This window comes from Ipomoea nil, unplaced genomic scaffold (assembly GCF_001879475.1).
Source record: "Ipomoea nil cultivar Tokyo-kokei standard unplaced genomic scaffold, Asagao_1.1 scaffold1026, whole genome shotgun sequence".
NCBI lineage: Eukaryota > Viridiplantae > Streptophyta > Magnoliopsida > Solanales > Convolvulaceae > Ipomoea > Ipomoea nil.
Genome location: NW_017617454.1, coordinates 1039548 through 1064354, shown reverse-complemented (window position 1 = coordinate 1064354; position 24807 = coordinate 1039548). Strand labels below are relative to the sequence as shown.

Below are 24807 nucleotides of genomic sequence, written 5' to 3'. Positions count from 1 at the left end.
TCCACCAAAATGAATTCATGTGCCTGCAAATAGTCAGACAAATGAGATAGCGTAACGGGACTGCCGGTTGCAGTGAGAGCAGTCGCAAGCGTCTTCAGCTCCGGACGGAGGCCACAGATGATGTAGAGGTTCTGCTCCATCAAGGTCAACGGTCGGCCAGCTTGGATTAAGGACTCCACCAACACTCCGGCACGGCCAAGATAATCCGCAGTAGTCGAATTCCCCTGCCTCAACATCTGAAATTGCGAGAGTAAATTCAAGCAGCGAGCCTGGCTCGAGGAACCCAGTGCGCCGATAATGGAAGTCCAGATTTCGGCCGAGGTGTTCCTCCCAAGGGCCAGATGCAGCGTCTCATCCGCCATTGACGACACCAAGAGGGAGATGATCGTCTGGTCCTGCCGCACCCAAGCTTTGAAGGCTGGATTCGGGGCTTCGGACTGGGCGGCTGCGCTGGACGTCGCGTCGTCAGACGCCGGTGTACCGACGATGAGCTCCGGCGGGCATGGAAGAGTGCCATCAACGAATCCCAGTAGCTCCTGGCCACGGAGGAAGGAGACAATTTGCATACGCCAAAAGAGATAATTTTTGAGCGTGAGTTTCATTGTCACGTAGTGGTGTGCTCCGGCGAGGGAGCCACCGGCGGCCGGAGCTTGGCCGTCTGACGCCGTGCGATCGGGTCCAGCAGAAGACATGGCTGTTTGAGGTGCGGGAAGAGAGGGGGAATAATTGTGGTGGAGGTTTTGAGAGAGATCGAAGAACCTAGTCTGATACCAGATTGGAAAAGGTTTTCGTTAACTGAAACGTGACAACAGGATTACAAGATATATCTCAGTGACAACAGGATTACAAGATATATCTCAGGATTACAAATTTGGGCGGAAGTCATTTTCCGCCACTTCTATTTCATTTTTTTTTTTTTTTTTTAGCTTCTTAGTTGCTGATTTAGGAATTTAATCGCCTGCCCTTCTCGTTTTGGTATTATACTGAACAATTTGTTGGTCTTCGTTTAGGACTTCTGGGAATCCATTCTTGTCGCAACCATGAACCACCTCTGGGAATCCATTCTTGTCGCAACCATGAACAACCTAGATGAGGAAGTGGATAAATTGAAGACTATATAAATGTATATTATTTTGGGTCCAACACTTTCACAATCTCCATTTGCATTTTTTTCTTTTCTTGTAAATCATATATGTACAACACAATGGTTTTTGTACTGATTGTGATTTCCTTCTTGTGTACCTGTAATTTGCCATGAACCCAGTTCAAGCCATAATAATAGTAATAATAATAATTACTATTATTATTATTATTATTTTTTTAATTATAAAGAATTAAAATGTATTTTTTATTCAGAATAAAATATTTAATTATACCATTCTACTCATTTTTCAGAAAATGAACCAAACATACCAAAACAGTTTATCAAATGCAACCAAACACTGGAAACGGAAAATGTTTTCCGGAAAATGACTCATTTTCCAGAAACCATTTTCCAGAAGTCATTTTCCTGCATTCTAAACGGACCCTTAGGTAGGTAGGCATATGAAAATTTGTTTCATATTCGAAGTCTTCTACCATGTATTTATATTTCAGAAATCTTCTCTATACTTTTGTAACATAAATAAATAAATAAATAAAAACAAGAGTAGACAAAGATGTTGTGTTATTTGATTAAATGTGTTTGAAGACATTAATAAAAAATCATTTAACACAACTGGAAAACTTAAATGGAATTCAAAAGAAATTACATGGATCACATACAATGATTCATGTAAAGAAACCAATTCCAATGCAAAACTTTTCTTATTGTTTGCATTTGGGGGGAAGAAGGGCCAAAATTGCTTGCATGCAGTTGCATCCTGATAATGGTATGTTACAGTAATAATTATTTCACTTAACCCTATTTTAATACTATATATTATTACATATATTTAATTTAATTTCCTCAAGCATCTGTCAGCAGTCCACGGATGCCACTCTGGGAAGACTGCTCATTATCCTCAACCCTCATCAGTGTTGGGATTTGTCCTCTGTCCACAAAGTCAATCTTGTTTAGTCTTACACAGCACAGCATTGTCTCAGGCAACTCTTCTGGTTTTTGTGCCTGTTATGATCATCCCAGAAACAACAATCTTTCAGTTTCAAGATACAGGGCAGCTGGAACAACCCTAGGACACATATAAAGATGTCAGGAAAGAGAACAAGAACCTGGATTGTCAAACCAAGATCCAGAATCCCCTCTTTCAGGCGTTCTCTGAATGCATCGAGTCCCTTTCTTGCAATGTAGCTGAAGCGATGGATGTCCAGATCAATCTCAAAGTAGTTTGGACCCTGCAGCAAAGCCGGAATGAAGGATTTACTATATATATATATATATATTTACATCTTCCAATATGGTATTAGAAAGCGAGGGGTGTAGTTTGTTTGTGGATATTGGACCTGGAAGAAGTCGTGTTGAGGGCGGGAGAGCACTGGTTTTTCATTGTATGCATTCAGGAGTTTCCTTTCGGTTGAAGTTGATACGAGATCATCTGGATTAACCACCCCAACCATGATCTTCAGCCTCTCTCTATAGGGAACTGTCGAGTCTTTTGCAAATCCTTTAACCTTTTCCATGTCATCTTCAACTAGTTTCTGCAGTTCAGCACATAGCAAAATCACAAGGAAGAGAAAACATTATGGACTTTTGATGGGGGCAGCAAGAACACTTGGCTTGTTTCATAAATACAACATTAGATTTACCTTAATGCTGTCCTGGAATTGTGGGGAGATGTCTTGTTCATAACCTTCATTAAGTTTAAAGTACAATACAAGGCTCGTGCCCTCCCCGTCACCATCTCCGAGGAACATTGCAGCAGTATAATTAGGCAGCTGGAGGAAAACTAGAAATGAGGAACTTTGCCTAACTAAACATGTAGTTTTCAAGAAGCTATATCTCTTCATACCTGAATGTTAACTATGAGTAATGAAGGAAGATTTTCATCTGGTGTCATCGGGGGAAGCTCGAGGTGCTGTGCAATGTGATTGATCTTTTTCGGAGACTTGAATAAATCAACTCCAATAGGAGTATAAGGACAGAAATTTGGAGCAGGGGCTTTCTTCTTATCTCTGCAGAGAATTGAGTACAAGAACATGTGAAAAGACTGCACAACTTTGTGCCTAACCTGAAGTTAATGGCGGATAAGCTGAAGTTAAGAGCATACGTAAAATAAGTATCAGCTCTGAGCTTAAAATTTGAGGGCTCAATTGCAGACCAAGTTCCTGAGGGCTGTTTTTCGTCTGTACAGCAAGGAATTATGAGTCCTGCTCTTGGACGGTAAAGGTATTTTTTCGGTGTACCTGCAAGAGTGAAAAGACATTCAGAGAATGCCTGTGGACAGTAAAAGATTGATGTTTTTCGTCAATTGGACTTACAAACGGGATCTGCAGCTTCTTGTGATTCATTAATCTGCGTTATAGATAGCCTGATGACAGTGGATTTCCGGGTTTGAGAACAAATTCCTGAATTTGAAGCAGACATGATCTTGTCATTGAAACTCACAGAACTTCCCAGCTTAGGCAAGACAGTCTTCAAGACATTATCGCCTGTTGCAGGGTCATGTCTGTTGGATGTCACGATATTAAAACTGCCATAACCGCGGTCCAATTTTTTCTTGTTTATGAGGTCTAACTCCTGAGGATTCTTCACAGGTTGGAGGTCATAGGCTGGGGCAGTTAAAAGTGCAAGTCCTTTTGGCTCCTTGAAATCTTTGTTTGCAAGTTTATCTGTTTTGCTGCCATCCAGCTTTATATATCTTTCATGGACTTCATATTGTATCACTTGCCCACTTAGCCTGCCAGGGAAAAAATCTATACCCAGAAAGGAAGACAATCACAAAAGTGACCACACCAAATACTGTATGTAACACACAACTTTATGTTCATCAATTACCTCCATAAACACTGCTAAAGTCATCATCTTCTTCAGAATCCAGAATGCTAGCAGTGTCAAACCATGACTCTTCTTGGCAAATTACTGAAACCATGTCATTCTGTCATTAGTTTCATGTATATATATATATATATATATATATATATATATATATATATATTTTTAGCAATGAGGAAAACACGCAATCACTATCTGGGTGTGTGCACTGGGGTAAATCCCACCTTGTGACCCATCCAGCAAAGGACCAGGTAAACCTAGTAACCCCGTTTGAGCTACGAGGGAAACCCGGAACCACTATCTTAGGGTGTGCAGACCAAGTAAACCATTAACCCCGCCTTGTGGCACCAGTTTAACAAGTCTCTATCTGATTGTGTGCACTGGGTAAATCCCACCTTGTAACCCATCCAGCAAAGGACCAGGTAAACCTAGTAACCCCGTTTGAGCTACGAGGGAAACCCGCAACCACTATCTTAGGGTGTGCAGACCAGGTAAACCATTAACCTCGCCTTGTGACACCAGTTAAACAAGTCTATGTTGCCTATAGCTGACTGGCTCAAACAAAAAGGTCAATAGGCCGTCTCGTTGGATGGAGTCGAACTTGTAACCTTGCCAGGTATATTTATTGATGAGGGGTGAATTCATAGGAAAAAGAAGGCATATATATATATACCATTGGAACCTCTTTGGCTGTGCCATTGCAGCTGGGTAAGATGGTACATGGAGTTAGAAACCGCAGATCGTCTGCACGTGGTGGTGGTGTGAACAAAATCATCCATTTTCCTGGCATCCTCAGGAACAGCACCTGGAACAACCTTCCCATGGCGGCGTTTGAAGAGGCGCTTCTTCCGCGACCCAACCACCTGCTGGGAAGCCTGGGATTGTGTCGACACGCAAGCACCCATTGTAATGAACGCACCAGAACCACCCCAGCAATGCAGGAACCAGAATACCTGATAAACACACTGTTGATGAAAAAAAATCAACATCTGGAACAGGCATTTTAACAAACACTTTCCGGTCATACCTGAGATCGAGAATCAGAGGAACATGAGCATGTTGATCTTTGATGAAGATGCGTAAATCCAACGTTTCCCTGCTAATCAATCACCCACCACACCTACACAGAATCAAACACAAAAGAGATTGAATAAGCGGACATGAAACGAAACCTGCAGACAATTTATGATGAAAATTAAAAACATCTGATTTATAACAAACCCATGCTCTGATATTCAAGATTCCTTCAAACCCATCAATGTAAAGATTATACCTATTATATTGTTGGGAAGATAATATGAGAGACGGAGGCGATGGGTGTCTCCCTCTCTCAGGAAGAAGATGAATCGAGAGGGAGGGAGATAGCGAAAGCGTATGAATGTGATCCAACCACCTCTTTATTTTCAAACGCCTGATCGAATACGTTATATTAATTCTACGTGGAAAGCGACATGCATGCATGCACACATAAATTAGATGTAATGTTTTTTTGTGCTAAAATTTATATATAGGGTGGCAGAAGGAGAGAAAGAAGAGGAGGATGGGAGGACGGTGATTATTCACTCATTAATTTATTTTTAATTATTAATTAGCAATTATCCTCATTTCATTTTTTTTTTAACAAGTAAAACTTGTAGTCATTATTTTCCAGCCGTGACGGTACTCAATGGCTCAGCACTCAGCAAACAGAGCCAAATAGCGAGATTCGAACATTGGTCTCGTCTTTTAAATACTGCATATTTAACATTGAGCTAAACTCGTACAAGCAACTTGTAGTCATTATTTGTGGATATGCATCGAGTACATTATACTCGTTAGAATATTAATAGCTTGAAAATTATATAAGCAAGGTAAATCGCATTATATAAAGATCTCTGTGACATGTTTTATCTATTATTTATGTGTAATAGTTTGCAAACTATACTACACAAGAAAGATGAATTATACTAAGAAAATATTATATGACATATTCCATCAAAAGAGGTGTTGGTTAAAATTAAATGTGTGACTTTTAGGTGCAATTAATAATTATTTCACTTTTTTTATGGTGTTGCTTGTATATATTATGTTGTTTTATGAAGGTATTGCACTTTGCATGCATTCTACGATAATCATATATAATAATTAATTGATTTCCCTACTATGAAGCCATGCACATGTGCTACCTAATTAGTTAATTGGTAACATGCCCCAATACCAATTGAAAATAATTTTATAATATTCTCATTACGTGTGAACTAATTAATAATATCTTATATACACTACTTAAAATGATCAATGGTTAAAAATGTTTAGAAGTGAAAAAATTGATGTGTATTGAGAAAAGATTAATAGTACATTCATAGATAACTACTAGTGTTATACATGAGTGCATTATTATTATTATTATTATTATTATTATTATTTTTTGAAAGAACGTGAGTGCATTATTATAAAGCCTAAATGTACTATTAGTTATCTTTAGATATATATATTATTATCAAATGTTTTCACATGCACGATCGTAATTACGGGAATGTCATCGTATTTTTCATTAATTTCTAGTCCATGCATGATCATCCTAGATGGATATATTAAATTAATTCACACATTCTCATGAAGTTACTAGTTCTCATCTTATCATGGCCCTTTGTGTGTGTGTTGTAGGTGTGTATATAAATATACACACATGCTAAACATAATATTATGAAAAATTGAATTATAAATTATTTCAATTAAATCTCGTTAATCGAATGAGATATTTAAAATAGGCCAGAGAGTATTATTTTATGTTCGTTGAATTATGCATAATGTTATGTCAAGTTTTAGTTTTGGTGTCATAATTATTAATCATGGATTCAATGTTTTTAACTTAAAGAAGTAATTTAAGAGTTTTTTCCAAAAAAAAATAATAATAAAATTAAAAGATATACTTATTAATTATACTCCTTCTGTCTCTAATTAATTGTCTCATTTGCTTTTGCATGGTTTTTAATACAACATAACATACAAATATTACTAATTTTTCAATTTTTCCCCTCAAAAGTATGTGTTATTTGTACAAAGTATAATTGTACTTACCTCTAGCAATTTAAAAAGTCGAAGGAGTAAATAAATTGAAAAATGTAGAATGATAGTTATGTTTAATTTTAGAAAGAATATACTATTTTGGAACAAACTAAAAAGGAAAGTAATACAGGTAAAATGTGACCGTGAGTATTTAATAATGTCAAATCGAATATTGGGTATAGTGAGTTAATTCATGAGAAATTTTTTTTTTATTTTTTTTATTTTTTTTTAAATAAACTTAAAAGAAGTTATTTAAGAGCCAAGAGATATTCATTATTTCCAAAAAGTTAAATCCTCAACTCCAATAGTCTCGTACGTTCCGATCTGACAATAGTCCAAACTCAAACGTCCAACTCTGATGGTGGCATGGATATCAGACATCATTAAACTCATTTGATGCACTATGCCTGAACCACTGGCCCTCTGTCATAACACAACATGAAAAGTGCAACCGAAGCAATCCTTAGGCTATATTTGGTAACATAGTTAGTTTATCAATCAATTTTAATTTATTTGACTATTATTAATTGTTTAATTTGGTTAAACAATCAATATAAGTGTTTGATTAATTAGCTTTTTGTAATAACTTATTGCTCTAAAATGCTAAAATTCATAAAATTGCTCAAAATAGCTTTTTCGATCAACTTTTTGAAAAAATCATTTTACTCGTAATCAACTACTCTGTATTAATTAATAACTAATTTACCAAACCTCTTTATATAATCCATTAATATTGTCAACTAATCAAACTAATTAATACAATCAACTAACAATTATTTACCAAACACCCCTAATTATAAATAACATATCTTCAATTTGGACAAGGATCTAGCTATTGCTATTTGGTTGGTTAATTACTCGGTTGTTAAAATGTATGCATTCGGATTTATGTTCAAAATACTAAGTTAATAAACGTGCACAAACTCTTGTGACAAGATTGACAAAAAGAATGATAGTTACTCCATCGGTCTCATTTTATGTGTTTGATTCAGTTAACGAGATTTAACTGCAGTCTTTTTTAATTCAATTTTTTGTAATTAGTATACAAAATTTATATATTTAAAAACTACATTAAAAGTACTATTAAACACAACAAATCAAATTTAAAAATAAATAAAGAATACTAAAGAAAATAAACAAAGAAGAAATAGTTGATTTGACTAATGAATATTAAGTAGGATAGATAAAATGGGACAATAAGAATAATAAGAATCAAATAAAAAATACTATGTGTACTCTCATTTTTTACTCCACACACAAAATCTTGATGGAGGAATAAACACTTGCATTGAAACTTACATAAAAAAAAATACTCCGTAACTTATTAATCCGTACCTGAAAAATTTAAAAGTATATCTATTAAAACTCGAATCAAATATATAACTATATGATATGATAATCATTTTCACTCACTCATCCATTCATTTAGAGGGATTGTGTCGGAATAATTAAATAGAGTAATTTGTAAAAAAAAATTAAAAGTTAAAAATAAAATAATAATTCCATATCTAATTTATTTTTAGGGAGTCCCCAACCCGTTCACATAAGATTTGACGAGAACATCGGAGATCAAATGCTAAAATTCCACCGTCGGTGACCACTGCAATGACCCTCCGACTGCTCGGTACAGTGACCGTCAACAAGGTACGACCGGAAAATTTCATCCGGGATCTAATCGCCATTGCTTTACTTTCGTTTCAATGCTAAAATTGCCCCGCCATTGCTTCATCTGAACGAACACTAATCTAGATCTATCACATTCTATTTATTATAATTTTTTCATTTCTGAGATCCCTTTTGCAAAATTGTAAATCAGCAGTCCGTCTTTTACTTCTCTGGATCAGAATTTGTTTGTTATATATGACGGTAGATTATTCAGATCAAATTTAGTTGCTGGCATGATTGCCTGGAAATGGTGTTAGGTCTTGACCCCTCATTTTTGTAAGCAATAATCTGATGTATGTGCCAGTTCTTGTGCTTACAATGATCTGTAGAACTTGGTAAAAGTGGATTGCTGGCTGTAATCAGTGACTAGTGAGAAAGTTTTTATTTTTGTCTTTTGATAAGATGTGATATGTCAACATGGTATCTCACTTAATTCTTGTAGCTGTCTGTATATCTTCACTTGCAGTAGTAGATTTTTTTAGTGAAATAATGTTAAATGATTGCTGTATTACTTTCAGATGAACAATTTGGCTGGGTTATGATAAGGTGCCTCATTTCACTTGGTAGCTTTTTGATTAATTTGGCATCTAAAGTGGAGTTTCATGGAAGCTAAACCACTATGGGGTGCCTGAATAAGCATATTGAAATGAATGGTGTATGTTCAGAGCCCAAAGGTGGCACCTTGAAGCCATCCAGGGGTGCCTTGGCTTGTATGGTGAATTCTGAAATTGGTGCAGTTTTAGCTGTGATGAGGAGAAATGTACGGTGGGGGGTTCATTATGCCGCTAATGATGACCAGTTAGAGCACTCTCTTATTCAATCCTTCAAGGATCTACGGAAAAATATATTCTCATGGCAACACCAATGGAATACTATTGATCCAATTGCCTATCTCCAACCATTTCTGGATGTGGTTCAATCTGATGAAACTGGTGCCCCAATCACTGGTGTTGCTTTGTCATCCATTTACAAATTCTTAAGTCTTGAAATTATTGATTCAACTACTAAGAATGTAGATAAGGCTTTGCATCAGATAGTTGATGCTGTAACCAGCTGTCGTTTTGAAGTGACTGATTCTGCCTCTGAAGAAGTGGTGCTGATGAAAATTCTTCAAGTTCTTTTGGCTTGCATGAAAAGTAAGGCATCAGTTTATTTGGGTGATCATCATGTATGCAACATAGTAAATACCTGCTTCCGATTGGTCCATCAGGCAAGTGCCAAAAGTGAACTGTTGCAGAGGATAGCACGTCACACAATGCATGAATTGGTTAGGTGCATTTTTTCTCACCTGTCTGATATTGAGAGTAAAGAAGATGGTTTGGCTCAAGGAAGCAGATCACATGGTACCCTTGAGGTAATGATGATTAATGGGGGTGTCTTTTTATTCTTTTCTCTGTGGAGGATAAATTTCAGATTTATAAATATGTTAGTGACTATGGGGAAATGGGTATTAATGCTATTTATTGAGCACTGTTCTCTTAACATTCATCTCTTGCAGACAGAATATAGTTCATTTTTAGGAATTCCTTTTTAATTATCTGGTTTGAATTAGACTGGGTAAGGGTCAGAGTTTCAAAATACCTGAATTTTTATACTCCAAAAAGAAAAAAGATTCTTGATTTTACTTGCTATTTTTATCTGTGATTGTGTAGGCAAATGATTGTTGCAAGGGTTGGATGTTTATACTATTATTTTGGATTTCCACAATAAGATTTCTTTGTTTCTGTTTAACTCAAGAATGCATTTAATGGAATTATTAGGTTGGTTCGATGATGGAAGGTCAAACTTCTGGGGATGGACAATCTGACAGTGGTTCTGTTAATGCAGAATCTAATCACAAGGCACCATCGGATGAAGGTTCTGTTAATGTGGCTCCTTCAAATGTATCCTCAGACCCGTTGGCAAGCAAGGATGAAAAGGTTGGCCAGAGGAAGGAGATTGCTAATGGTGGAGGGCTTTCCATGATGGATCCTTATGGGATCCCTTGCATGGTGGAGATACTTCATTTCCTATGTTCCCTTCTGAATGTGATGGATCACATGGAAATTAGTCCAAGATCCAACCCTATAGCATATGACGAGGATGTTCCCCTTTTTGCACTGGGCTTAATTAATTCAGCAATAGAAATAGGTGGGGCTTCTTTTGGTAGCCATCCAAAATTATTGGCCCTGATACAGGAGGAGTTATTCCAAACTTTGATGCGCTTTGGCTTGTCGATGAGTCCCCTAATCCTTTCAACAGTTACTAGCATTGTTCTCAATCTTTATCATCATCTCCGTGCTAAACTAAAGCTGCAGCTTGAAACATTTTTCTCTGGTGTGCTCTTGAGGATTGCAGAGAATAAGCATGGAGCTTCTTATCAACAGCAGGAGGTTGCTTTAGAAGCTATTGTTGACTTTTGTAGGCAGCATGTTTTCATGACTGAGATGTATGTAAACTTCGATTGTGACATATCTTGCAGCGACATTTTTGAAGACCTTGCTAATCTGTTATCAAAGAGCACTTTCCCAGTTAACAGCCCTTTATCAGCAATGAACACTCTTGCTTTGGATGGTCTGATTGCCATGGTTGAGGGTATGGGTGAGAGAATTGGGCATGGTTCAGTTTCAGAACCTGCTTCGTCAGATTCTGAAGAATATAAGCCATTTTGGGTAGAGGTATGCGAGGACTACAATGACCCTACTCATTGGGTTCCTTATGTGCGTAAGATGAAGCAAATTAAGCGGAAGTTGATTATTGGAGCAGATCACTTTAACCAAGATCCAAAGAAGGGTCTGGAATTTGTTCAAGGAAAGCATTTGCTACCTGCTAAACTGGATCCCGTAAGTGTAGCATCTTTCTTCAGATATGCACCTGGATTAGATAAGAATCTTGTCGGGGATTTCTTAGGGAGCCATGATGAATTTTGCATTGCAGTGCTTCATGAATTTGCAAGGACATTTGATTTTCAGGACATGAATTTGGATACAGCTCTACGTGTATTTTTGGAAACATTTCGATTGCCTGGAGAGTCACAAAAAATACAGAGAGTTCTTGAAGCATTTGCTGAAAGATATTATGAGCAATCGCGAGATATTCTGGCAAACAAAGATGCTGCTCTCCTCCTGTCGTATTCACTTATAATGCTTAACACTGATCAACACAATGCACAAGTTAAGAAGAAGATGACAGAAGATGATTTCATCCGTAACAATCGGAGAATTAATGGAGGAAGTGACTTGCCTCGAGAGTTCCTGTCTGAGCTATACCACTCCATACGTGAGAATGAGATTCGCATGCTGCCAGATGCAGGTGCTGGAGCCTCTGCTATGATGCCAAGCTATTGGATTGGTCTAGTTCACAGATCAAACCAAACTGCACCATTTATAGCATGTGATATGGAACCTTACCTTGACAGGCATCTCTTTGCCATATTGTCTGGGCCCACAATTGCTGCCATCTCTGTGGTTTTTGATAATGTGGAGCAGGAAGATGTTTTGGAGACCTGTGTTGATGGCTTCTTGGCCATTGCTAAGATTTCAGCAACCTATAATTTTGATGAAGTGTTGGATGATTTGGTTGTATCACTATGCAAATTTACCAACTTGTTGCTTCCATCCTACTTTGAAGACTTTATTCTTTCATACGGAGATGACAGTAAGGCGAGAATGGCAACTACAGCAGTCTTCACCATAGCAAATAAGTATGGTGACCATATTCACTTGGGTTGGAAAAATATTTTGGATTGCATTTTAAGCTTGCAAATGTTGGGACTTCTTCCTTCCCGTCTTCTCAGTGATGCAACTGATGATCCAGAGTCTTCTGCTGATGTAGAAAACAGATCTCCCGCAGTTTCTCCTTCCGAATCTCATGTCCCTCTACTAGCTTCTTCTACTAGGAAGTCATCTGGCTTAATGGGCCGATTTAGCCAGTTTTTATATCTGGATATTGAAGAGCCTGCACCTCAGCCAAGCGAAGAGCAGATTGCTGCTCGCCAACTCATTCTCCAGATGATCCAAAGTTGTCACATAGATAACATATTTGCGGACAGTAAATTTCTGCAAGCAGATTCCCTATTGCAGCTTGTTCAGGCACTTGTTTCGGCTGCAGGAAAGCCTCGTAAAGGAAAGCAGCGTTTGGAAGAGGAAGGGACTGCAGTGTTTTGCTTGGAGTTGTTGATTGCAATTGCACTAAATAATAGGGACAGGATTATGCTTCTTTGGCAACGTGTTTACGAGCACATAGCCAATATAGTGCAGTCAACTGTAATGCCTTGTGCTCTGGTGGAGAAGGCTGTTTTTGGACTTCTTCGAATCTGCCAGCGTTTGCTTCCTTACAAAGAAAACCTAACTGATGAGCTTCTTATGTCTCTGCAACTCGTATTGAAACTCGATGCCCGGGTTGCTGATGCATATCTGGAACAGATCACCCAGGAAGTCATGCACCTTGTGAAAGCAAATGCCACGCAAATACGATCTCACACGGGTTGGCGCACGATCATTTCACTGCTTTCAATCACAGCTCGGCATCCAGAAGCATCAGAGTCAGGATACAAGACACTTTCGTTTATCATGGCTGATGGGGCCCACCTGTTGCCTGCAAATTACGTCCTTTGCATTAACGCAGCCAGGCAGTTTGCAGAGTACCGAGTTGGAGATATTGATCAATCTGTAAAATCCTTGGATCTGATGGCGGGTTCGCTCGTATGTCTCGTGAGATGGTCTCAGAAGACGAAGGAAGCGCTAGTGGAGGAGGCCGCCTTGAAAATGTCTCAGGATATATGGGAGATGTGGCTGAGGCTGGTACAAGGGCTAAGAAAAGTATGCTTAGACTCTCGAGAAGTAGTCAGGAATCACGCAATTTTGGCGTTACAAAGGTGCTTGACAGAAGTGGACGGAATCCATATTCCAAACGACTTGTGGTTGCTATGCTTCAATCAAGTGATTTTCACGTTACTGGATGACTTGCTCGAAATCACACATCAGAATTCCATGAAGGATTATAGCATTGAAGGGGCAATCATTTTGTCTTTGAAACTCATGTCGAAAGTCTTTTTGCAGCGCCTGCAGGACCTCTTGCAGTTGCCATCTTTCTCTGCACTATGGTTGAGGGTTCTCGATTGCTCGGAGAGATGCATGAAGGTAAAACTTAGGGGGAAACGAAGCGGGAAAATCCCTGAACTCGTTCCAGAGCTCCTCAAGAACACTTTGCTCGTCATGAAGACCAGTGGGATTCTCTCACCCGGTGGTGACCTTACAGAGGGCGACAACTTCTGGCATCTCACATGGTTGCACGTAAAAAACATAGCCCCATCTCTTCAACCAGAAATTTTCTCCCCAATCGAACTAGAGCAAATCCAGAAGCAGCAGCATATCCAACCAGGACTCCGTCCCCTACCCGATGCAAGCATTCTAGTTGCATCAAGTGAAACCACAGCGTAAAAGGTACCAACTTCCAAGATTCAACAAAAATCTCTCACTGTGAAAGTTTGCATACATACATTCTCTTTATTAGCGGTTTAGCACCCACCCCCCTTCCATGGGCAGTTAAAAGAACCATACTAGAAAAACATGTCTCCTTTTTGATCTATAAGTGGAGTAGGAGAGGATTTGCCTCTGTAAAATGTTCTATTTTCTGCAAATTGAAACAAAACTCTGTAAAGTACACTAGCATACTACAAATGGCTTATACTATGTTATTCATCTGACTTGTAAAGATTCTTACAAGCTCACCCCTTTTGATTTGCAGTAAAATTTACTGATATTTGTGCAATGCTGATCTCACTTTTTCTGAGTATACATACATGAAACATGCCAGAATACAATCTTGAAAATGGCAAAAGTTGTAAAGTTTAAGAATCAGGACTATGTTCCAGGAAGGAACTCTGACAAAAATCCTTCCATGGCTGAACTGGCATTGATGTTCATCACAGCCTCAAAAGGAAGTGGAAAGCAGAATCAGAATAGTGGCTGCCATGGATTTCTGTTATATATATATCATAGAACAGTGAAAGACATTGATTAGAATGTTGAATACAATTACCATTTTTGGATTAGAGACTCAAAAGCATAGGCAGTACTTCTGCAATCCTGTTTGTGGGAAAGATTGCACATATTACATTACATAAGCACATCATATCAAATGTATGTTTCTCTGAACAATATCAAAGATTGAAATACCAACATCTAAGTGCCTTTTTTGGGGGTGAAGAAAACATGCAACTACTACTCGACGGTGTGTATTAAGTAAATCATGTTCCTATGTAATAGTTTGCAATTTTTTTAAAGAGTAATAGTAAATTCATCTTTTAAATTGACACCATATTTTGTTTTGTTTTTGTTTTGTTTTGTTTTGTTTTGTTTTTTTTTTTTTTGTTTTGTTTTTTTTTTTTTTTTGTTTTGTTTTGATTTGTTCTTTTGTTTTGTTTTGATTTTATAGTTGAGTATTACGCAAATTCTTTTTTGGAAAAGGTCAAATTGGCCCCCTAAATTAACCAAATAGTGCAATTGGGTCCCAAGTTATTAAAAAAAAAAAAATCAAATCCTCTAAACCAGTAAAATTGTTCAATTAAGTCCAAATTAATTTGTTCAGCAAGTTAACTCCTCGTAGGTTTGATATGTGTCTTTTTAATTTTTTTTTTTAAAAACTTGTTATTTATTTAAGAATTAAAAAAAAAAAAAAAAAGAGGAATACCCGGTTGTTCAGAGAGGACAGCGGGTGGCTGTCTCTGTAACGGACAACCACGTCTGTCTAAGAAAGACGATCACGGCCATCTTCCAGATCTGGAACGAGGGTGGCGGCCATGGTCGTCTTTCTTAGACAGTCACTTGAGTGAGACAGAGGAGAGTGGAATTTCGTAAGCACAACAGAGTCTGTGTCAGTATAGTAGCAGTCCTCTCACCTGAAGTACTAAACGGAATTGGTATTAGTTTGCTGTAAGCGCGGTGAGGGGTGACAGAGGACGTGCTCGTACGGTTCATATAAGGATATGATAAAGTAGCTTATTGTGCTCGATCTATATCCTGCCTAAACACTCGATGTTGTTAGGAATTGCGTATAAAAGGTTGTCTATCTGAGACTATCTATCTAGTACGATCGATCAAGTCATTGAACCACTCTTTTTCGATCCATATCAGCATTTCGCAACGCTTTATAATAGAGGCGCTAGGCGAACCAAGGAAGACGCTTCCCGTCAAACTGGGATGTTGAAGCACGCACCCTTCCTTGGACTTCCAGGCGGTTTTTCTTTTGGGAAGCTGTTCACCGTTGGATCTCGCCGATACAGCCCCCTATAGTTTTTGTTACCGAGATATCTTTTTTTATGGTTGTCCTCGTCGAACAGCCATGATTGTGTGTTATGGAGACAGCCACCGGCTGTCCTACGGTAGCTGTATTCCTCCTTTTTTTTTTCTTAAATAAATAACAAGTTTTAAATAATAAAAAAGAAAAGACGTGTCAAACTTACGATGAGTTAACTTGCTAAACAAGTCAATTTAGACTTAATTGAACAATTTTATCGATTTAGGAGATTTGAATGATTTTTTTTTTACTTATGAGACCAATTACACTATCCGATTGACTCAGTGAACAATTTGACTTTTTTTTCCTTCTTTTTTAGGAGGTAGACCATTCATGGATACACATGAGACTCAAAGGTAAATTTAAGGAAAAAAAAAAAATGTTAACTATTGTTTTTCGACCATTGACCAATGGTCAAGGGTTTATACTAGATTTTTTTTTCCTTAAATTTGGGAGGAAAAAAAATGAAGATGTTACCTTGTTCAGCTGATATGAATTCCTTGCTCTCCTTTGGTATTGGGAAAAAAGTTGCAGCTAGCATTAATTCTTATATTACCCTAACATATGTTATTATATAAGGATATTTGAGTGTTTATACTAATTATTTTCAACAACTCATTTCTCACCCACGAAACAATAAAATCAATATTTTAAGCAATTTATTGCCCATGAAATTTAAATTAAGTTCATTCTTAATTCTTTTACACGAACCAAACGTATGTTATAAATCTCTATCCAGTTTTAAGATGACCAAATAAATCAATAAATCAATAAATCAATAAAAAAAATAGATGATTTTCCAGCCGTGAACCAATCCCCTTTTAACCATTTTCCAACACAAAGACACACATGCATTTGATTGAATAATATTTCCATATATGGACATATATAATTGTAGAGAATGAGAGAGAGAGAGAGAGGAAAGAAAAGGAGAAAGCGAAGATGATGAAGATAGAATGAGTTGTAGGTATTTGGATTGCGTGTCCAAATTGATGTTAGAACATAACATAGTACCAAATTACATGGTTGTGGTCCAAAGCTTGATTATATTGCTTCAATTAATGCTTGCACGTTAACGTTAACAATTACATTAGGCATTTGTCACCACTTCATTTCCAGCGTAACATTTTCAGGGTGTGTTTGGTTCGTGAATCGGAATCGGAATCGGAATGAAAATTAAATATTTTGTAATGGTAATAAATTTTGGTGAAAATATTTTACATGTTTGGTAATACAGTGGAATTGGAATGATCACCAATATTCATGTTTGGTTGTATATGACCTTTTAATTTCTGCCTGGGTATACAACTCCTTCCACTCCCAGATAGAATTGTGTGTGTAGACCAAGGACTTTGTGGTCCAATGACATTAAGTTGCTCTCTTATATGTGAAGAGATACTATATTATAATAGAGTGAGAAGCATTCAAAAAAAAAAAAAGAAAGGTAGAATATAATAATGTAGGGTTAGATTATTAGCATTTCATTGTTCATTAAATCCCTAGCATTTTAAATTTGTCTGTAGAGATATTTGTAATGTGGCATTTTTTACATGCTTGCTTTAAAGTTTGGAAACTTTTCTTCATTGTTAGAGACAAAGTCTGACAAGATGGACGTACACTACATGTCATTTGCACACCTTATTCAAAATAATACTCTTTCCATTTTATTTTACGTGTCCGATTAATTGATTAGCGATATTTAGTTGAAGTTATTTTTAGTTCAATTTTTCATAGTATTAAATTTAGTATTATTATATACAGAGTAAAATTTATATGTTTAGAAACTACATTAAAAGTATTATTTCATGAGTTGTGAAATTATATGTGAGTTCCGATTCTGAAGGGGCATGAGAATTTCAATTTCATGATCAGGAAAAATTATAATAATTTTCTTCAACTAAACAATAGAATATAATTTTGATTGCTGTGTAATTACAATTCAAATTGAAAACTACACTTTGAATTGTACATTAATAACTATAGATACCAAATTGAAACATGTGCTTTATATCAACTAAAAGCTTGAGATGATAGTTGGATTGCACGGCTATATGCCCAACACACTGTACTTATATAAACTGGATGAATGAATGCTTGCACGTTAACGTTAACGCTAATAGTTACATTAGGCGGCATTTGTCGACATATATTTTCAGTTGAAGTTGCCGTAGTCCGCCGCTGTCTGTCTCATTCCAAGACGGCGCCGCCGCGCCGCATATCTCATCTCTTCTCCTTCTTGAACTTGCCGTAGTCCGCCACCAATCCATTATTTACATTCCTTTCCATGCCCTCTCCTATTGTCCTCAGAATCTGTGTAATAAATAAACACCAGGAAAAAAAAAATTAATTCAACTTTTACCTCTACTTAAAATTTACATTTTTAGAGTAGAATTATTGGTGGAGTTTTACTTTTTAAGTTTTTTTACAACTTTTTGGATGAGATAAAAATGGTTTTAAACAAATCAAGCAACAACCCCAATGCTCCCAACACACCCGCATGGGCAGCTTTGTTGGTCATAGGGGTGAAGTTTGAAAACAATAATTCAAGATCGAGTCTCACTAACAACAGTGTAGGAGCAACCTCAGCTCTCAGAGTGAGGGGGTTGCGGGTGCCCAGAGAAATTTTTAATATTTATTCTCGATAAATGTATGAGTTAAACTAGCTAACCAGTTGCGTGATGTCGTTATGAAGGTGTTGAGGGATGAGAGCTAGGGCAGGTGGTGGAGAAAAGGTTATGGACATCAAAAGATGGCCTTTAATCCTAGTTCTTGATCCCTTTCTGTCTGGGTATACCACTCCTTCAACCCCCAGATTGAATTGTGTATGCTTCATCAATGAATCCAAATCTCCCCTAAGCTCCGATTTAACCTGCATTATATGGTTACATTAACATTAAATCTAAGTTAATAGTTAGATTGCACATTTATTTATATATATACTCCGTATATATTATATGCTTGATCTACACACCTCAACCAAAATAATTATAATAACTTAGCTTGGGGCCGACAAGCCCAACCAAGTTGGTCATATTAGTTTGCTAAATACAAGATTCTAAGTTTGACTATTCTTAGTAGAGTGACATATTGGTCTTCTTAGTTTGAGCCAATTAGTTGTGAGCAATTTAGACTAATTTTGTGCTTCTTAACGTCTAGGGTCACAAAGTATATATGATTTACCCGTGTACATTATATTCTCGAGTAATGCACAAGGACGGAAGAAAGTGATAGGTTCTGCACCCACTACTCCCCTGACATAAATAATTGTAAGTTGATATATAATATAAAGAAAGAAAGACCTTGAAAATTAAATATCTTAAGATGGTTATTATGTAACTACTGTAAGGTCGTAAAATCGACTTTTATACTTACAACTTTTAACTCGAGCAGCTTGGAAGTGTTGGGCAATTAAATATCTTAAGATGGTTATTATGTAGCTACTGTAAAGTCGTAAAATCGACTCTTATACTTACAACTTTTAACTCGAGCAGCTTGGAAGTGTTGGGCGGAATGCCGGAAGGGTATCCTATGCCTTTTGTCTTGCACCGCAGTCTCATATGAACCACCGGCGTGGCGGAGAGGAACATGAAATCTATGGGCGCCATGTATATCCTCCATTCTTCCTGCCATGCAAAACATGCAGTATATATAATAATACATGTATTCGATGAATAAATACACAGAGCATCTGAAAGGATGTAAATCATGGTAATTCAACTGAACAAGTTGCTCACACACTGCCGCTGGTAAGACTTGATCCGTGGTCATTCTTTCTAACTTTTATAGAGGTGAGCTGCCCATGCGGGCCACAATATTATTCATCATAAAGTTACACTTGATTGTTCAAATGTACGACGTAGATGTTTATTACGATGTTTTACACTTGTCATTTTATAACACACGTACGTGATAGCGAGTCCCCATATATATATAGTGGATTTTGTAACACCACCAGCCAACCATCATGAAATGATCATATCAAAAGAGACAAAATACAAAAAAATATCTACTTCAATTATATTCAACTACCTTAAGACTCTACACGACGGGTTTGGAGCTCAACTAAAAAGGCATTGATAAGAATTAAACTCACTAAACTTGCAATCATTATTCGAAGGTAAAGTGTGCACGAGGTAAACTTGATTTATTTGTAATAAGTTTCTACTACGAGAATTATACTTCACCCTCTTGACCATCCCTTTCCTGACTTGTCATGTACATTATATTATTATCAAAGTGACAGAATTTGATCCCACTAATAAAGTGATTAATTTGATCTCCATGAACCAAATTATATTAGTCGTTTGATCATAACTAGAATACTAAACCTACCATGAAAAATATATAACTGAAAGAACTAAACTTTATTTGGGAGAAGAAAGAACTAAACTTACCCAATGATCATAATTATTAAACTAAACCATCATTTTTCCATAAAAAAAAAAAAAAAAATTAAAATGATGCATTTAATGATGTTCCATGTTAAGCAATTAAGATTTCATGATTTCAAGGAAAAGTTATAAAAGCACACATATATATATATACCTCGTTAATTTGTTCAGGTTTTCGCTTCTCGTAAGGACACAAGGCTTTGAGAACTCTGGGCTTGTCCTCTAGATACTGGTCAAATGAAGCCTGCATTACATTTTGTACGTACATTAATTCAAACATCCATCAAACTTATGGATTGTTACAAACCGACTTTTAAAAAAATTGAAAAATAAAAGGAGATAGATACGCACTAGTTTTAAAACACAATAAATAAAACAAGACAAATGTTTCTTAATTTTAAAAACATGATAAGTAAAACGAGACAGATACATACTGATTTAAAAAACATGATAAGTAAAATAAGACAGACCTCGGGTGATTCATACAAGGGAATGTCGGTCTTGACTCTGTAGGTGAAGGTTTGAGTGGATTGATGAGCTTTTACGATGTTACGATGATGATGGGGAACAGGTTTGGAGCTACGAGGAGGAGCCGAGGTAGTAGTGGTGGTGATCCGCCGCCGGTTCGGGGTGAAGAGGTTGTCGGTGTTATCGGCGCGGCCGGGAAACCGCAATAACCGCCGGTTGGGCGGTTGTGAGAAGCGGTAGCTACTGAGAGAGCACGGCGGCGCTGCGGCGAAGGAAGGGTGGCTCATTCTGCCTATATATACTAGCTGGTTGATATGTGGGGTGGCGCGCCGGAAAATATATATATTATATAGATATATAATAGAAATGGAGAGATATGGCAGAATGGTAGCTTAGCTTGGCTTGGAATGGACAATTTGATCAGTTGGGAGAAGAATGCGTGGAAGAAAGGAAAATCCGACCTTGAAAGGCACCGAACATTTCCGAAACTACAACTAATAAACAAATACCGAATTGACTAAAAAATGTTTATAAGACAAAATTGATGGGTGTAATTAATGGGATTATCTAACCATATGTCTAACTCAATAATTCAAGCATTACAAATCAGCCGAATTATGAGTGATTATTGGGTGAAATTTAATTATTTAAAATAAATTATTTAAATTATTTATTTTTTTTGTCAGATCACCCGAGGTGTCGACCCTGACTGGGCCGACCCAATTCAGATATACTTAGACTAATCCTCATTCTGTGACTGCCCAATTAAAGGGCAAAGTGCTGGTCAAATTGGTTTTTTCATACATAAGGGGGATCGAACTCCCAACCTCTCTTAAAGAGCAAAAGTGCATAACCATTCACGCCAACCAAGCTGGTTTAAATTATTAAAATGGCAAATTTGACCCATCAATATGGGCTATGGGCTGTTGTGTTGGTTTGGATGGAGTAATAACCAAACATTTTGGTTCTTACTTCTTATGTCCATACAGATATGATCATTTATCATTCTTCTCCATCCATTTATATCAATCTTTATGGCACTTTTCCAGTCCTAATTCCCTGTACTTCAAATTGACCAAACCCTTAAACTAAAATGAAATAAATGGATGTCAAAGACAGCGAATTGACTGAATAATTATTATTATTTAAAAAAGAAAAAGACTATCTACAATTATAGAATATTCTTTTGACCACAAAAATTTTATCAAATATCCTCAGCTAACAGGTAAGAAGAGGATTGATTGTTATACAGTTCTGTCATCTACCCTAACCCACAATAGAGAACCAGAAATCAAAGTCTCCTGGTAACAAGAGAAACATGAAGCACGAAGAATCAGATGAGCTTCTTTCTCTCAAAAAATGTCTTCAAATGCCATAGTTGCATAGCAGCCACACACAAGCAAACAAAGATCGACAGAAAACTGAAAGTCGCCATCTTCGAATTAGTTGCTCTATTCAGTACTTGCATTTCTTCCTCCCTAAACATACCACAACATTCACAAACACAAGGATAAACAAACAATTCCCGGGCTCTTTGGTGGAAATATATATATATATATATATATATATATATATACACACACATATGCATGATCTTACCTTTCGCGAAGATAGTACATCTCATCGTGAATGGCTGTCACCGCGTCCAACAATTTCATAAGCTCGAGTTCCATCTCCTGCAACCAATGGCTATAAAAGATGAGCAGTTCTAAATTCAAGAATCACAAGCTGCACTATGGAATATGCTGCAAATCAATAAACTCGAAGGCCAAAGAGAAGCAGCAGGGAGGGAATAGAACAAACTACTTATTTAGCTCAACTGCTCGAGTTTAAACACCTAAGATTCCTAAGAACAAATATAAATAGCATTCCACATTCTAAGCAGGAAGATAGTTGTGCTCCTTGCAATGGAAGGATAAAGAAAATCAAGAAATCTCACTCTGTTATGAACTAAGAGATTCGTTTAGTTTTTCTCCCCTTTCATTCTAGGTAGTTTAATTCGTCTGAGGTACTATTTCACCATCAACTAAGCAATCACAAGTGCAAAAGAGAAACGACTAGCCACATAGCATCATTATATGCACAGGTTGAACAAGAAAACCGGAGGGAGTGGGATTACAAACACGCACTTCTATCTGATCTTTCTTGGCAACTTTCGACCAATCCTTGGCAGCAAATCCCGTCTTCCAATCAAAATCAACCGACAATGTGAAAGGCGGCTTGTGCTCAGGCGCCCAGAAACAAGTAATATAGTTGCCACCCTCAGCTGCAGTAAACGCGAAATCACCACCATCCACAGAATCTGCATAGTGATAGTGATGACCATCTGGAGAAGTTACCTGCATCATCATCCCCATTAAAGCTATAATCAATGTCTGAAACAGTTCAATTAAAATCTGTGCAGCAAGCAGTTCCACAACATTAACCCAGCTATCTACTACTTAAGCAATAAAACAACATAGAATTCCAATACAGTGATTACTCAACCCACCACTACAAAGATAGACATTTTAGTTAAGAACAAGTGCAATTGGTTCACTTAACTTAAAAAGTTTGCAATTTAACCATCAAACAAGCAAAAAATGTGATTTTTATGATTTCTTTTATTGCAATTTAAGTTGAAAACATTTAAATTTTTCATCACAACTAGTATGGCAGAGGAAATGAAATTCTTAATACATACCATATAACTTATATGATAGGATTTTACCAGAAAAAAATATCTCAATTACACATATTTTACTTCTTTCACATTTTTTTAAGTTCATAGACCCAATTGTGCAGAAGCCATGACACTTATTCCTTTTAGTTAAAAGATACGGAGTAACATTTTTATGCAACGCACCTCAATCATCATTCCTTTATTGAAAAGGATTATGAGATTATCATTTCCAGACACAATGCGAAAACCCTAATTTCACAATTTGGTAATTGTGAATGAAGAACGTTACCCGGATGGTGGTCTTGTGGGAGTCCGGCAAGGGTTGGCCGTCGAGAGGATTGATGACGGAGTACTTGCCGACGGTCATGGCGTTTTTGTTGATGTCCTCCGTGATGCACTTGGAGGATCCGGACTGCAAATCAAACCGCATTGCGCCGGCGGATGCCATCATCTGCAGGGCCAACGTGATCAGAATCCGATTCCTCAATCTCCCCATTGAATTCCCCAATCCTTCCGACCAAATGTGCATGAAACAAATTGGAGCCCTCGCCTCGGATCTATCTCTCCCGCTCTCATTTTGCCTTTCTTGTTTTTGTAGGTTAGCATTCTTCCCTATTTACTCGCATGTCCCATAGGTACAGAAATAGTGTATGAAATAGACGCACTCAGATTCCCCAACCGCAAGCTGCTATTATAGGTCCGTTATTAAATTAATTACTCCCTAATTAATTATTTTTCATGTTTATTTTTTTTGAAGACTCTATTACATTGTAATATATGTTCCTATTAGCTTGAATTACGAAGACTCATGATATTGGCTAGGTGACTCAAAAGGAATTTATACACTGCTTATAGGCAGATTATGGGAGAATATGAGCATACCCGGGGTAGTTTATAGATGGGTTACATCGTGGAAGCGGAAAATCCCTCCTAAATGGAAGACTTTTTTTATGGAAGGCTCTATGTGATATTCTTCCATCGTGGAGGTGGATCCTACATGCCCTTCAAAGTTGCCCATCACAAATACTTTGACCAACTCTTTTCCGGCTTGGCTACTTTGACAGAGGAGTGTGGACTTACGGCTACCGTTCTCTACTCCTTGTGGACTGCTCGGAACTCAGCTGTGTGGGATGGCGATATTCTCATGGATTACTCAGAATTACGACATTCACTTCAGTCGAGCTCCGCGGCGATATTCTCATGGATTACTCAGAATTACGACATTCACTTCATTCGAGCTCCGCGACCAGTTTGTCCTATGTTGGGGTCATTGTGGACCAATGTCCTTTCTAGATCGGTTAATTTACATGCTCATACTTTAGCCTCGTTAGCGTTTGATCAAGATCACTCTAATGTTTTGGGAC

The 24807-nt window shown here is 37.2% G+C and overlaps 4 protein-coding genes across 5 annotated transcripts; 1 reads left to right on the top strand and 3 right to left on the bottom strand.

The window, feature by feature from the left end:
* Positions 1-1707: 1707 nt before the first annotated feature.
* On the bottom strand, positions 1708-5451 carry LOC109180390. Of its 2 annotated transcripts, none has more exons than XM_019329919.1 (11): positions 5205-5451; positions 4959-5051; positions 4605-4896; positions 3935-4018; positions 3418-3852; positions 3207-3342; positions 2949-3111; positions 2746-2874; positions 2443-2637; positions 2212-2334; positions 1708-2107 (listed from the first exon to the last, which is right to left on the bottom strand). In XM_019329919.1, the coding sequence occupies exons 3-11, from the start codon at positions 4834-4836 to the stop codon at positions 1949-1951; spliced, it is 1656 nt and encodes a 551-aa protein (XP_019185464.1). In that variant the 5' UTR covers positions 4837-4896; positions 4959-5051; positions 5205-5451; the 3' UTR covers positions 1708-1948. The 2 variants fall into 2 exon arrangements, with proteins under 2 accessions (XP_019185464.1, XP_019185465.1); XM_019329920.1 differs by having other exon boundaries at positions 4605-4884.
* Positions 5452-8429: 2978 nt separating this feature from the next.
* Positions 8430-14834, top strand: LOC109180388 (ARF guanine-nucleotide exchange factor GNOM-like). Its single transcript, XM_019329916.1, has 4 exons — positions 8430-8623; positions 9163-9998; positions 10405-14067; positions 14372-14834. Exons 2-3 carry the CDS (start codon positions 9264-9266, stop codon positions 14062-14064), a joined length of 4395 nt encoding a protein of 1464 aa, XP_019185461.1. The 5' UTR covers positions 8430-8623; positions 9163-9263; the 3' UTR covers positions 14065-14067; positions 14372-14834.
* A 3171-nt stretch (positions 14835-18005) lies between these two features.
* On the bottom strand, positions 18006-21285 carry LOC109180393. The gene is made up of 5 exons (XM_019329924.1): positions 20784-21285; positions 20468-20557; positions 19396-19545; positions 18591-18791; positions 18006-18232 (listed from the first exon to the last, which is right to left on the bottom strand). The coding sequence occupies exons 1-5, from the start codon at positions 21066-21068 to the stop codon at positions 18143-18145; spliced, it is 816 nt and encodes a 271-aa protein (XP_019185469.1). The 5' UTR covers positions 21069-21285; the 3' UTR covers positions 18006-18142.
* Positions 21286-21928: 643 nt separating this feature from the next.
* LOC109180394 (transmembrane emp24 domain-containing protein p24delta9-like) lies at positions 21929-24102 on the bottom strand. The gene is made up of 4 exons (XM_019329925.1): positions 23733-24102; positions 22911-23120; positions 22381-22457; positions 21929-22259 (listed from the first exon to the last, which is right to left on the bottom strand). The coding sequence occupies exons 1-4, from the start codon at positions 23970-23972 to the stop codon at positions 22115-22117; spliced, it is 672 nt and encodes a 223-aa protein (XP_019185470.1). The 5' UTR covers positions 23973-24102; the 3' UTR covers positions 21929-22114.
* Between the last annotated feature and the right edge of the window lie 705 nt (positions 24103-24807).

Excerpts from the sequence above, each read along its gene's own strand:
- LOC109180390 (XM_019329919.1), bottom strand. The coding sequence starts at position 4,836 with ATGGGTGCTTGCGTGTCGACACAATCCCAGGCTTCCCAGCAGGTGGTT. Across the intron at positions 3,853-3,934 it reads CTTTAGCAGTGTTTATGGAG|ATTTTTTCCCTGGCAGGCTA; the intron begins GTAATTGATGAA and ends TTCTGGGTATAG. Across the intron at positions 2,875-2,948 it reads TACTCATAGTTAACATTCAG|CTGCCTAATTATACTGCTGC; the intron begins GTATGAAGAGAT and ends GTTTTCCTCCAG.
- LOC109180388 (XM_019329916.1), top strand. The coding sequence starts at position 9,264 with ATGGGGTGCCTGAATAAGCATATTGAAATGAATGGTGTATGTTCAGAG. Across the intron at positions 9,999-10,404 it reads GATCACATGGTACCCTTGAG|GTTGGTTCGATGATGGAAGG; the intron begins GTAATGATGATT and ends TGGAATTATTAG.
- LOC109180393 (XM_019329924.1), bottom strand. The coding sequence starts at position 21,068 with ATGAGCCACCCTTCCTTCGCCGCAGCGCCGCCGTGCTCTCTCAGTAGC. Across the intron at positions 18,792-19,395 it reads AGCTGCTCGAGTTAAAAGTT|GTTAAATCGGAGCTTAGGGG; the intron begins GTAAGTATAAGA and ends CATATAATGCAG. Across the intron at positions 18,233-18,590 it reads ATAACGACATCACGCAACTG|ATTCTGAGGACAATAGGAGA; the intron begins GTTAGCTAGTTT and ends TTTATTACACAG.
- LOC109180394 (XM_019329925.1), bottom strand. The coding sequence starts at position 23,972 with ATGCACATTTGGTCGGAAGGATTGGGGAATTCAATGGGGAGATTGAGG. Across the intron at positions 22,458-22,910 it reads CCAAGAAAGATCAGATAGAA|GAGATGGAACTCGAGCTTAT; the intron begins GTGCGTGTTTGT and ends CATTGGTTGCAG. Across the intron at positions 22,260-22,380 it reads ATGTACTATCTTCGCGAAAG|GGAGGAAGAAATGCAAGTAC; the intron begins GTAAGATCATGC and ends TGGTATGTTTAG.